Genomic DNA, 14,101 nt, shown 5'->3' on the forward strand with positions numbered 1-14,101 from the left:
AATAGTTCCTCATTAAGGCTCCGATTCAGCAAAGCACTTAAACATATGCTAAGCACTTCGCTGAACAAAGACGGAGTTAAGCATGGGCTTAAGTGCTCTGCTGAATGAGGACCAAAGGCCAAAATCCAGCTCCCAGTGGAGTCAATAACACAACTGTTACTGAGGTCAAAGGTGCAGCATCAGGCCCAAGAAGGGGACATACCTCTAATCTAGGCTGGAATTTATCTCTGTCCCACTCTGAGCTGGTGTTATTACCCTATTGTTATTTTAAGAACATATGAACTGTCTGCTGGATTAGGCCAAAAAAGGCCAAGCAGGTCAGGGTCCTGTCTGACGACAGCCAAAGCCGAATGCTACAGAGGAAGGGATAATCACCTGCATTGCACATAACTCCAGGAGGAAATTTCCTGACTGCAAATGGCAACCAGCTTTGCTCTGAAGTACAAGGGCTGATGGCTCTTATAATTTTCCCCCTAATTTAATATAGCTCTAGATGTTATTCTAATTCATATCAAGTATGCAATCATTTTTTAAAATTAAATTTTTTCAATAATATCTTGCAGCAGTGAATTCCCCAGGTTAATTATACATCATAGTGCTTTGACAATTTTCAGTATGCCGCCTCTAACTGGGTGCTCGTTTGTGTAGTATGTGAAACAAACATTGTCACATGCAAAACAAGTAATTACACTGCGCCTACAGAAACAGAAATAGAGCCTATTAGCTCTATTAAACAAATTGAAACTTCACTTTGAAGCTATTTATGTTGACCCAAATTTTGGCTGACGTTTCCTTAAACATGAATGCATACAACAAAGGGAACAAGTGGTGAGTGAAGACACCATACCTTTACTTATGAACCTTGCATCAACTTGTGCCCAAATTCTGAGGGCTTATCTACACATATATTGGAAGTAAAACAACAAAATCCATTTTAATTCCCACCGTAATTACTTTGGTGCAAGACTGTGTGTGGATGCTCTTATTTCAGGATGAAATTTTGATGCAACTTAAGTCAATTTTTTTATTTTTACGGACTTACTTAAATGAATAGGGCATTCATTCCAAAATAAGGGTTTGTCTGTAGTATAGCTGGGACATGTACATTCCAGCTTGAGGAGACCTATCTTCACTAGCTCTGATCAAGCTACTGTACTAAAAACAGAATGACAGTTGTTGCGGGAAGGGCTAGCTGCCCGGAGTACAATCCCATCTGAGATCATAGGTATGTAGTCAGGGCAGCTAGCCCCTCCTAGCGCTCGGGCCACCACAGCTACACTTCTGTTTTTAGCTTGGTATCTTGGAGAGCTAGCATGGGTATGTCTTCTCGAGCTAGAATTGACATCTTCCATCTCTAGGGTACACATACCCGGAGAGTCAATACACACAGGTTTACATCAAAATAATGAAAGGTGTGAATTCAAACAGATTTAGTTAGTTTGGCTCCAGCTTGTGGGTAGCAAAGCCCTGAGATGCAAGTTAAACAGTGCAAAAGTTTCCACATGCTCTATACAGTTCTCCTCACACAATCCCCACCAGGGTCCTAGCCAGGGCACAAACATGCATGGGATGCTCACAACTTCCTCTTTTATCATGCATAGCTGGAAAACATGCAGGGAAGTCAGTCCACTTGATGAACATTAGTCCAGTAAAGAAGTGCAATACTGTAATGCTGATATAGCCCTACACAGCATGCAATGTGCTAGCTCAGCATGTGTGATAATGTTAACACCTAGTGGCTGTCCAACAGAGCAGATAAATGACTTACTACTGTATTACTGCCAGCTAAGACGGACCTCCATTAGCATAAGAGGGAGAAGACTGATTTTTCGAGCCAATGGTTCCAAATTTTATCCCCATTTCTACACAACAGTGATTTAGCTGTCAAATATTGTTTAAGTATGTGGGCAGTTGCTTGATTCATTACAAGACATTGCCAAGGCCTGAGAATACGACCACACCACTTCAATCATGGGGATGGTGGCAAGTCACAGAGCAACACTGCCATGCTGGATCATCCTGCACGCAAAATATGCTACAACATTTTAAACAATCACCCAAGAGATGACACAAGCCAGTTGCTTAACCAAGGTAATACGATTTGTACTCTGTACATTTGGGATGATCTCTTAAGACAACAGGCTGCCTAATAAGGCTCAGTTCTTGAACCGGTTTCATTGTAATTTCTGTAAAGAGCATGCCTCTTCCAGGCCACGCATTTCTAAAAGGCTGACAGATCGTTGGCCATCATTATAGGTAGATCAACTCAAAGTAATGTGGTTCTCCTTCTCCATAGATTTCTGCCTTTTTATTCATTTAAGCACACCCAGGTCAGAATGTGGGAGCAGAAAAGCACCACGGGCGAAATCTCACTGAAGGTGTTGAAAATTTTGTCACTGATTATGGGGCCAGGATTTCACTCCAAGTTTGTCTTACAGAATTGCATTCATTTCAGACCCCAACAGACTTTTGAGACTTAGACTGAATTCACGGTGTTGCATCCGATGAAGTGAGCTTTAGCTCACGAAAGCTTATGCTAAAATAAATTGGTTAGTCTCTAAGGTGCCACAAGTACTCCTTTTCTTTTTGAAAATACAGACTAACACGGCTGTTATTCTGAAACCTGTCTTTCATTTGGCATCTTTATCCTACATCTGGGCTTTGAATAGCTTGATCCAATTGGTAGGTTTAAAGTTAGATGCAAAATGAGGGTGGAGCAATCACACTGTTTCTGAAATTAAGATTAATCTCCTACTGCCACTAATAAACCTTTGACATCCAGACATCAACTCACTCCCAAATCTGGCCCTTTTAATCTTTCCTGATCACCCACCCACATAGTAACCCACAGAGCAATTCAATCCTCCAGCAGCCTGTGCAGAAACGAGCCTGTTAAATGAAGAAACTAGCTATTCATAGTTAAAGATTTTAGCAGAAATTTAAAAAAAAAAAAGTTCATGGTCTATTGTTTAGGCCAGTTTATCAAAGTGCCGGAACAACATGATTATCCATCTTGTTGGTAGGAATAAACCTGCTGTGGACCAATTTATGTCCAGGGAACAGATAGGATTGAGGGGCTCAACTAAATTGCCTGACTTTTCCTAGGTAAGATGGATGTTCTGTTGCTTCCTAGAATGCATCACCAATCCTTAAACCCAAACAGAAATGAAAAACCAACTCCTGATGGCCAAGGATCAGGAGCAACAAAAGGACTTTTACCGTCTTTCTCATGAAAGCCTACTTTGGGAGTAGTGGGCTCAGGTAACAGGGTCATGATTTCATTTAGACCTAGGAAGATGAGGTCTGTGAGGAAACTGCCACTGTTGAATTAAATCAGGAAGAACAGCACTTACAGGAGAAAAGTGATACCAAATTTACCTGCTGAAGGCCTGATTAAGCCATCATCAACTGTGGGACATGGGCAGGCAGCAGAACTCACAGAAGAGCCAGATACAACTGCACTTAAACAGTGCCAATTCAGAGTGACTCCACTGAGCTATCAGAACCTGGCTCAAATTGCAGTCACTGATGACACCTAAAAGTGACTACAGAAAACAGGAGTAAAAGCAGCATCAGGAAAGCCCCAGCAGGTTTGAACGTTACAGCAATGAGTAAAGATCATATTGTATCTAACCCAAAGCAGCCTGAGGGGCCTCCACTCCACTTAACTGCAAGAATCAGATCATGTGATCTATAATATGGTCTTAAATCCATGGCTTTTAAAATCTCTCCACTGTAGGACTAGGACAGCTGGTAAGTTTTTCTCTGCCCTAGTCAAACCCGATTTAAAACCCAGTATTTCCAACAACTAAAAAAAACCTAAAAAGGCAGTAACTGTAACACGGATGGAGAGAGCCTCCAAAAGTAACTGTTTCACACTGTACATAACCAATTACATTAACTCTGATCCTGAATAAGGGAATCCTCACTACACAGCTTAAAGAAGAGTAGGAAGAACACATTACTTACCGTGTATAGCTCATTGGTGACCTTCAAGAGTTCTTCATGCATCTGTAGACCAATTTCTTTACTCTAGGACAAAAAACATGAAAGATAAATTAAGATTCTGTTATGTTCACAATATTTACTTTTTCTTACAAAGGTCAGCACACTTGGGCGGGGGGGGGGGAGGGAATAAACGAACAAGTTGTGCGACCTTGCACGGTTCTATGCTTACATGACATAATACTTAATGGTTTTCAGCCCTGCTCGTTGTCAGGTGAGCTCTGGATGCTTTTTGCTGTGCTGCTGGCAGACCCTGCCTGTAAGGCCAGCACTGCCAGCCACCAGAAGATTGCCTAGGAGAGGTGGATCCTTCAATGGCACAAAGATTCATGAGCCAGCTCGCCCCTGCAGGGGGGTGGGGGTGCGGCCAGGGATAGAAGGCATGGCTCAGCTGATCCCCAGAGCCTGTACTGGTGCCTTGGGGCTAGCAGGTGTACATTAATCCAACCTTTGGGTTGCTCTTGGCTATGCTGAGGGACCACACTGGCACACAGCCAGCCCAGGATTAGAGGAAAGCAAAAGGCACTTTGCCCCATGCCCCATCCTGAGCTGGACTGCATACACCTCAGCCGTAGCCAGGGATGTGGGCCTTCATCTTCAACTATTAACTAACTTGTCAGTTCTTTCTTCCTGCCGCAGCTGGGAGCTCGGCACTCTGATGGAATGCGAACAAACACCTCCTTCCATCACCACAGTGCACGTTTATTCAGCCCCTTTCATCAGGGCAAGGTTAGGTCAAGCACTCAGTGTTCTGCCCAGGCAGGTAGCACAGAAGCCATCGCAATTACAACACTGGCAAAAATCTAGCAAACCTCTGATAAGCATGTTGGACTCCAGTGAGTTCTGCTGCAGTAACCATGCATCTTCAGTGTGTTTAAAAAAAAAGGATTGTGGGATGACGACATCCCCTTTCAATGATGTGACACACTTGCAACATAATCAGTGGGGGGCAGGGGAGGGTGATGAACAGAAGGTAGGGGCTCAGATAATATGGTGATGGGCAACAGCAGATCGATATCAGAGACGGGAAGGGATTCATGTTACAGGATTACAAACATGCTGTTAAAATTCAGGAATATGGTGACTCTTAGGACTCACTGATCACGGGCATAATGGAAGAGGTGAGGGCTTGGGCTGGGTGGTGGTTCCGCACAGCGAAGCAGCGAGGGCGTTCCACATTGGAGGGATGCCAAATATCTGGGGTGGGGGAGTTTATCTGTTTTGTTGGGGTTTTTTTTTTTTAAACAAATAAGGTCTGAAACATGGTATAATGAGATGTATTTGTTCCAAACTCCTTCATCACTTGTGTCCAAGTGAATCCTGCTAATCCCTAGCAGATGCATTCACACCCATCCCACAGAGAACAAAACACAGCAACTTATAAATGCCGCTGCTATCTAGCTGCATTTTTCACATTACTTTCATGCTTGCAGGGTTTTTCCTTTTCTCAGTTTACAGAGGAGTGGGTAGATTTTGGCAGCACAAAAGGTTTCTGGCAATGCCTTTTTAAAACACATTCTGCCCCCACCCAAATTTGCCCTCTGTTGCTTCCACTTGCTTCCTAGACAAGATTTTCCATCCCTTGCTCTGCTTCAGCACCAACCAAATGTGTAGACTTTAATTATGTGTGTATTTTAGAAATTAAATTCCCCCGTGGCGTGGGGAATGCTCCCAGGGCTTTATTTACAACACTTCTACAAATCCTGTCTCATATCCTTCCTGCTTCAGAAACTGAAATGACACCATCAAGTAGGCTGCCAATACACTTCAGGACTCTGTTTTTCACATTTATAAACTTGAAAACCAAAATACAGATGTTTTCTGCTTTCACTGCACCTAGAATGTTAGCAAGGGGCCGCCGCAAATTAACCAAGACTTTTATTTCCATGTATTTTTTTTAAAAATCCTTATTCAAATAAAATCCATAAATGTAGATGTGAATAACACCACCACTGTACAGACCTGTACATCCACGTTGCACCTCTCAATTACTGCACTCCTCATTCGCCCCTGTATCACCCAAACCAGGTTTCAGACACCATGGTGATGAGTGCGATACAGAGGTCTATACAGTTGGATGAAAAAAATTCTCATAACGTCTCTGACCCTACGAAGTTCTGAGTAGCCCCAGCTCCCTCTGTGTTCAGGAGGAGCTGAGGGCATTCCCATTCCAGCAGGAGGCACTAAGCATCTCACAGAATCAGGACCTTGGTGTAATTTCTCTGCATTGTGAATCCACAGTCATTAAACTGATTTTATAGAAATATTATTTTGCTAACATAACTCATGCCATTCAACACTGAACGCTGTGGGTCTAACATTTTTCTGGTTTCTCATTTCAGGGATTCTGTCCAATGTTAGGAGACAGGAAGGTAGAAGGGCAGTTGGGTCCCCGGATGGCTGCAATAGCATTTTATATCTTTATGTTTAACTAGCACTTTTCATTCTGAGGCATCCCAAATTTTACATGCTGTAATCTAAACTAATATCCAGGTATCACTTAATCCACCACACAAATGCAGCCAACTCTGGGGAGAAACACAGTAATGGCCTAGCAGCACAGAGCAACAACTGCATAACTGAAGAATACTGCATACAGTTGAAAGTACATAGGGGATTGAGATTGGAAGTATATAAAAACGCCAAATATGGAAATTTCACCAGGATCCCAAGGTTAACCGTTGTAAAAAATGCCATCTCATCTTTAACGAGCTCAAACGGTCAGGAAAGACAGCATACCTAGCAGCAGAGCACTCCCAGACATCATGCAGGGTTTTCGCTTCAGTACCAATTTAGCGGGCAGAGTGCAACCTGCAGAGTCACTAACACCATGTGCTGGAGTATCTTTTGTAAGTGATTGCAGGAAATCCCCCATTCAGCTAGTGATCCTGCTTAGCTTGTAGAAACGAACAGGATCACATCTGCCCTTACTTTATTTCACTTTGGGTGGATCAATGTCTGTATGAGAATCAGTCAAAATACTTCTCAAATGAGTTCCCAGAAGTTACCTACTACAGGACAGGCCTAACAAAGAAAATAACAGAACGCCACTAGCTATCACCTTCAGCCCCCAACTAAAACCCCTCCAACGCATCATTAAGGATCTACAACCTATCCTAAAGGATGACCCAACACTCTCACAAATCTTGGGAGACAGGCCAGTCCTTGCCTACAGACAGCCCCACAACCTGAAGCAAATACTCACCAACAACCACATACCACACAACAGAACCCCGAACCCAGGAACTTATCCTTGCAACAAAGCCCGTTGCCAATTGTGCCCACATATCTATTCAGGGGACACCATCACAGGGCCTAATAACATCAGCCACACTATCAGAGGCTCGTATACCTGCACATCCACCAATGTGATATATGCCATCATGTGCCAGCAATGCCCCTCTGCCATGTACATTGGTCAAACTGGACAGTCTCTACGTAAAAGAATAAATGGACACAAATCAGATGTCAAGAATTATAACATTCATAAACCAGTCGGAGAACACTTCAATCTCTCTGGTCACGCAATCACAGACATGAAGGTCGCTATCTTAAAACAAAAAAACTTCAAATCCAGACTCCAGCGAGAAACTGCTGAATTGGAATTCATTTGCAAATTGGATACTATTAATTTAGGCTTAAATAGAGACTGGGAGTGGCTAAGTCATTATGCAAGGTAGCCTATTTCCTCTTGTTTTTTCCTACCCCCCCCCCCCAGATGTTCTGGTTTAACTTGGATTTAAACTTGGAGAGTGGTCAGTTTTGAAGGGGTTTTACCAGCAGGAGAGTGAGTTTGTGTGTGTATGGGGGTGGGGGGGATGTGAGAAAACCTGGATTTGTGCTGGAAATGGCCCACCTTAATTATGCACATTGTAGGGAGAATGGTCACTTTGGATGAGCTATTACCAGCAGGATAGTGAGTTTGTGTGTGTGGTTTTTGGGAGGGGGGTGAGGGGGTGAGAGAACCTGGATTTGTGCAGGAAATGGCCCAACTTGATTATCATGCACATTGTGTAAAGAGTTGTCACTTTGGATGGGCTATCACCAGCAGGAGAGTGAATTTGTGTGGGGGGGTGGAGGGTGAGAAAACCTGGATTTGTGCTGGAAATGGCCCACCTGATGATCACTTTAGATAAGCTATTACCAGCTGGACAGTGGGGTGGGAGGAGGTATTTTTTCATATTCTCTGTGTATATATAAAGTCTGCTACAGTTTCCACAGCATGCATCCGATGAAGTGAGCTGTAGCTCACGAAAGCTCATGCTCAAATAAATTGGTTAGTCTCTAAGGTGCCACAAGTACTCCTTTTCTTCTTACTACAAAAGTAACCACTTCAGTGCCACATAATGAAGGCCTCTGTTTCCACTCCAGCACTGGCAGGGCCTTAGAAAGCTTAGGGAGGACAGTCCATCGTAAATGTAAAGTTTCATGGGTATTTTTCCTTGGCATCCTGTGCTCCCTGATGCTGAAATCCCATTATCAATTAATTTTTTTATTTTGCCAGGCAAGGAGATGGAGGTTTTTAATCATGATATAGCCTCCCAGCTCCCACAATATGAATATAACATTTCACAGGAGAGGGAATTTCTTAGGGAGATGCTGATTTATTCTTGGCCACAAACAAAGTCAAATCCTCACTTAAAAATCCAGAGGTTGGCTGTTACTGCACATGTGCATCCACTACTTCCTGTTTCTTTTGTAATTACATCCAGATTCTCTCTGTGGACTCTTTTTTGGCCTTAGTACGTTTGTTATATTTTGAAGACAGGTTTAAAATAAAGTATAGACCCCCAAAACACTTAGCAGTCACTTTTAGAGTTCCTCAGACAACTCAATATATTTTTGTGCATGCAGTTAGTATGAGCAACATCTCCTGGGTCTGTTGGTTGGATGGCTTTAACCAAGGAAGCCCACATCAGACAGAAGACCTGTAATTACAGCTGCGTGGGTAACCTATGCACATCCAAAAAGTTTAAGTTTAGATTACTAAAAATTAGTCTTTATATGCAGGGTGCAGCTGAGAAGATAGCCAATTAACAGGCTGCAATTTAACTCTGAATGATATTTCAGATAAGAATAAAATACAATTTTCAAAAGTGACTAGGAATTTGGTGTGCCTTGCTTTTTGAGTGCCTAAACTGGGATACCTTAAAGAGGTTGAATTTTCAGAAGGAGCTAAGTACGCCCTGCTTTCTGAAAATCAGGCTCCTTTAGGGTGTTTCAAATTGGGCCCCCAAATTGAGGCAGTGAAAATCTCCAGCTATTCATAGCAGTAGCCTTCCGTTAACATAGAGTTAACAAAGATTTGTTTCACTCACAGCTCAACCCAGACACCCAGTATTTCAACTATTTAGCCTTTCCCACACCAGCAAAAGGCCTAACCCAAAATTCAAGCTCCAAATACTCTGAGTTTAAAGAAGTTCAGATGGAGATCTGACCTGCATAGCTGACCTCTAATCTTTTGCAGCTGCCAAGCCAAAACCCCTGAACTAAACCCCTCCCAAACTAAATGGAGAAGGGTGGTCTTGTGGTTAAGACACTGAAACAAGACTCTAAATTCCTGGATTCAGTTCTTGCTTCTGCCTCCGACTTCCTGCGTGACTGCGGGCAAGTCAGCGAGGCCATAATTTTCAAACCTGGGTACCTAAAATTAGGCTCTTGAATCCAGCTAAATATAAGTGGCCTGATTTTCAGAAGTGCTGCTTACCCACAAATTCCACTGAAGAAAATGGAGCTGCAGGTGTGCAGCACATTTAAAAATTGGCTCAGTTAGAAGCACTTCATTTGCACTTTCTAGACTCTAGAGGTTGCTGGGAACCAGAGCAGTCCTATTATAACACAAGTCAGAACAGCCCTTGGGATTGCTCTACTTTGAACTGTGCTGTCTTGCCCCCTAGATGTCTAATAGGCCCCTTGTCCTCCATCACCCACAAACTCACCCCAGAGTGGGTAGCTTAGTGTTGCTTACCAGCTCTACACTGCATGGAAAGCCCTGCTGTTCTGAGTGGTTGGGGTAAAGGGGCCAGGATCTCAAAGACAACAGCTCACTAGTTCACACTGTTGGCTCCTTTCCCAAATGCAGCTAGGCAAGAAGCCAAAGGACACTCAAATCTCTTCAGAGTTTGCCCCCTCTCTTCTAAACAAGAGAAAAATTACACCAAATCTATTTATGAAGAGACAAAGTCAAAATGTCAGGCAGCGCGTTCCAATTCACCGGCACCATCTGCAAAAATCCAACCTTTAATTTAGCTGCCTGATTTATGCCTTCCATTCCTATTAGAAAGCAGTTACTTGGAGCAAGCAAGAGAGAGCTAAAGATGGGTTCAGTTTAGGAGCCCTTATTAAAATCACTGCTGCTGCAAGGGGAAAAAGAAAAAAAAAGCACAGCAAGATACAGTGCGGCCCCCTTGACAACACAGAGAGTGAGCATTAAAAAAAAAAAAAAAAAGGCAGTTCCTTATTTGCAGACACCACATCGTCATTAGATTTCCATCCAGAATATTGCAGTACAAAACATAACCAAATTCACTTCACTGTCACGGCAAGTAATTAAATCCCAGCTCAGGGAATAACATAGCACTAATTATTTCAAGCACAGCAATGTGTGTGTCTGTTATGTTTTTTCCCTATTTTCTATCCTAATAAAACAAACTAAGAGAAGCTGGGGAAGGAGAACAGAACCCCTTCTGGGGGTCTGCACCTGTAGTGCTTCCCCCTCATAAGACAGCAACCACCATAGGCATCTACCAAAACAATGTGCTGAGGTTGAAGAGGGGACACCGATTTGTACGGACAGGAGATCAAACTGGATCATCTTCAATAACCATTCTTAGGAAGGAAATAAACTCAGAGGCTATCAGTAATACTAATAATGGCCCAGACCATCTCCTATGTGGAACATGAGTGAGTAGAAGCCTGGGAACATTTCGTTAGCAGAGTCTCCTCTCTCTTTTTACCTCAAAGGTGGGGTTCGCCTCCTTCATGGAGTAGGCTGGGAGTTCATCTCTGCAAATACAGATAAGCTAGAGGACAGGGATGGCTGAACAGGGGACCCGTGCATATACAGTGCTTCAGGACACCTTCCCACACACACACGGCTCAACCCCTTTAGGGAGGGCCACAGTGCACAGAGAGGACACTTTAATGATCATCTCACTCTGGACTACGTCGGAGGGATGAGAAAAACACACACTCCAGGCATGAAGCCCAACCTCCCCAAGAAAGATTCCAGTGGATCCGGGAAAGGAGGGATGATGCCACGGAGACTGCATACTTCCCAGACAGGGACTCATTTAGTTTATAGCTTGTCTCCAAGCCAAGTGGATGATTTGGCCTGATGACTCTTACCAAACGAGAGTATTCTATACATTAATAAGTTGACTCTTGCATCCCATATATGAGGTAAATACCGTTGTCTTCATATGCGTGGCGGGGAAGCGGATGCAAAGAGGTTAACAGACCTCCCCTAGTCACTGATGGTCATTCTCAGAGTCAGGATTAGAACTCTGGAGTGCCTGGCTCCCCTACACTTAAACCACATGATGATGCCCATACCTCCCAAAGATGATGATTAAAAATAAACAAAACAGATCAGAGTTCTTCAAACCCTGGCCCGTTTCTAGAACGAGGCACAGCCATCCATTCTGAAGGTGCGGAAATGTTCAGCTAACATTTTCCCTCCACCCCTTATTATTTTCCCATTTTCACTGCATGCCCCTCCAGCTTTCATCATGGACCAGATGCACTGAAATACAGAGATAAGGGCCTTTCTCATGATATTTGCAGCTTCAGTCAAAGGAGGAAGTACCAGAAACCTGATAAAGAATCCAGCTCAGGTTTGCAGCTCCTAAAGGTTCAGATGAAGACATTTTGGGGACTGCAGAATAGCTTCCCAATGACAATGATTGACAATGAACTAGAAATTATACTGCAGGGCACAAACCTTTATGAGGCAGGGGATGGACTGGATGATCCAAAAGGTTTTTTCCCCATCTCTAATTCCTACCACTTTATGACCTGAACCAAAACCTTTTGAAAACCACCCATCAATAAAAACTGAATTTATACAGTCAGATCCCAAAGTCATGTACAAGCTGAAATGTAGCCACCTGGGAGCAGGAAAACAGCAGCCTCTGAGCTTTTAAAAGGAACACTGGACACAAAAGAGTTCCTTTTTTTGGTTTGGTTTTAATCTGACATTGCCCATGCTTGCAAATCCTTTTTTTTTTAATGGGGAAATATTTTGGTTGCCAGAGAGAAGTAGAACCAGTGGCACAAGTAATAGAAAAATATAAAATAAAAAAAACGTTGTGTCTCACCACTGGAGACCCAAAAATGGAGATACCCATAGTCAGAGGCCACTTTTGAAACGGCTCACCCATATGTCCGAAATGCCCTTGTCACAGTCCTCGTAGTGGCACTGGGATATTTGTATTGTAAGTATTCATGTTTCTGTTTGGACCTGAATACACAATCCCAGTGTTCAGCACCAGAGCTGGCTGGAAAACAAAATATTCCCGATATGAAAAATTTCAACTTTTGGGGGAGGGAAATTATTCTGAATTGGTAGGTGGAGTCAAAAAATTTTGCAGGCGACAAATTCTGAAAAATTCTATTGGGGAGAACCAAAATGGAATTTTTCATCTGGATCCCCAAGTTACCAGGGGAATCAGGGACTCAGCTGTTGGGGGAGTCAAGCAGCCTGGGGCTGCTGAGGAAGTGGAATCCCTGAGATCCCTGATTCTGGAGCAGCGAGCCATGGAGCTATGAACCCTCAAAACCCTGGACTGCCACAGAGCTGTGATCTCGGGATCCAGGGATCACAGGTTCTTGGTTTCTCATCAGATTGCCAGGCAGGTTGCCAAGGACACAAGCAGATGAGCTGTCAGGAAATCAGGCAGAACTTGCCTGGTTTTCATCTGAATATCAGGAACGTGTTGATTTCGACAAACCAGTATTTTCCAATGGAAAAATTTTCCTTTGTGAAATTTTCGACCGGCTCTATACAGCACGCAGTGTGCCAGACCATAAGCCATTCTAGTGAAATTTATGTGTGTGTTTTGGAGGACTGATGGATTTTACCTAACAAGGAAACACATCCACCAGAGGACAATTGCCCTTTGTCATTGTAACTTTAACAGACGAGTGCAATAAGAAAAGCGATATCATTACTGGGTCTTTTTATAAAATCCCAAGACACATTTAATATCCCTTTGGGCTTTTCCTTCACTATAAAAGTCATCAGTATAACATTACCAAGCCTTAGAGTAACTAATGAAAGGCCTCGAGGTTGGGTTTTAAGATTGCAGTAAACTATTGTGAAGATTATAACAAGTGCCATGGCTTTAGATTACTAGGCCCATAGAAGGACAGCAAAGCGGTCATGGATATAAGAGAGTCACTTGATACTGAGTCCTTCCTGCCCCTGAATCAACTCAAATAGGTAGCTAAGGGCACTGTAACTGGCAGTCAGGATTATAGCAGTAGGTTCCACACCAGATTCTAATGCATTGCCGAGTGAAGGAGGGTGCATAATTTACTTAATTGCTGCGATAAAATCCAAACACAGGGGGGTGGATAATAGCTGGGTGAAACCTGCCACATACTACAGAGATCAATGGTGCTGATTAGACCTTCTCGCACATCCAACGTGTTGGGATTATAACCCTTTCCTTTGCAAAGAGAACCCATGGCAGCCATTTTACACCATCCCAAATGACTGTGCCACATTGAGTACTGATGCAAGTGTCACAATATAATGATGTAATGTCATTTGAAGCCAATGAACATGAGGTGGCAGCAGGGAGAAATAATTATGGTGCTTCCACCACAACATAGCTCACAACAGGCTCTATTTACAGATGAAAGAGTAATTCTCTCTACCTGGTATTGCTCCAAGGAAACTGACACTCCACTAAAATACTCCATTATCCTACAGTAATGGCCCAAAGTACTATATTACAGGGGATGCCTATTGCAAAGGTTGCCGAACATTTTCCATGTTAACCCCCTCTTTTCAATGGCGAATAACTCTGGCAAACTTTAACCATTTGGGCTCAAATTTGCCATGATTGAGGTCTGCCTCAAGTTGATTTTT

At 43.1% G+C, this 14,101-nt stretch overlaps 1 protein-coding gene across 2 annotated transcripts in view; it reads right to left on the reverse strand.

The window, feature by feature from the left end:
• The window catches only part of SRGAP3 (SLIT-ROBO Rho GTPase activating protein 3), a 223,298-nt gene that overhangs the window by 68,877 nt on the left and 140,320 nt on the right, over nt 1–14,101 (reverse strand). For both annotated transcript variants that reach the window (XM_084632856.1, XM_084632855.1), the window contains exon 4: nt 3,970–4,032. In XM_084632856.1, the coding sequence (XP_084488982.1) occupies nt 3,970–4,032 (63 nt within the window). The remainder of the gene's footprint in view (nt 1–3,969; nt 4,033–14,101) is intronic.

The sequence above is a fragment of the Lepidochelys olivacea genome (genome assembly GCF_965140295.1).
Source record: "Lepidochelys olivacea isolate rLepOli2 genome assembly, chromosome: 7".
NCBI lineage: Eukaryota > Metazoa > Chordata > Testudines > Cheloniidae > Lepidochelys > Lepidochelys olivacea.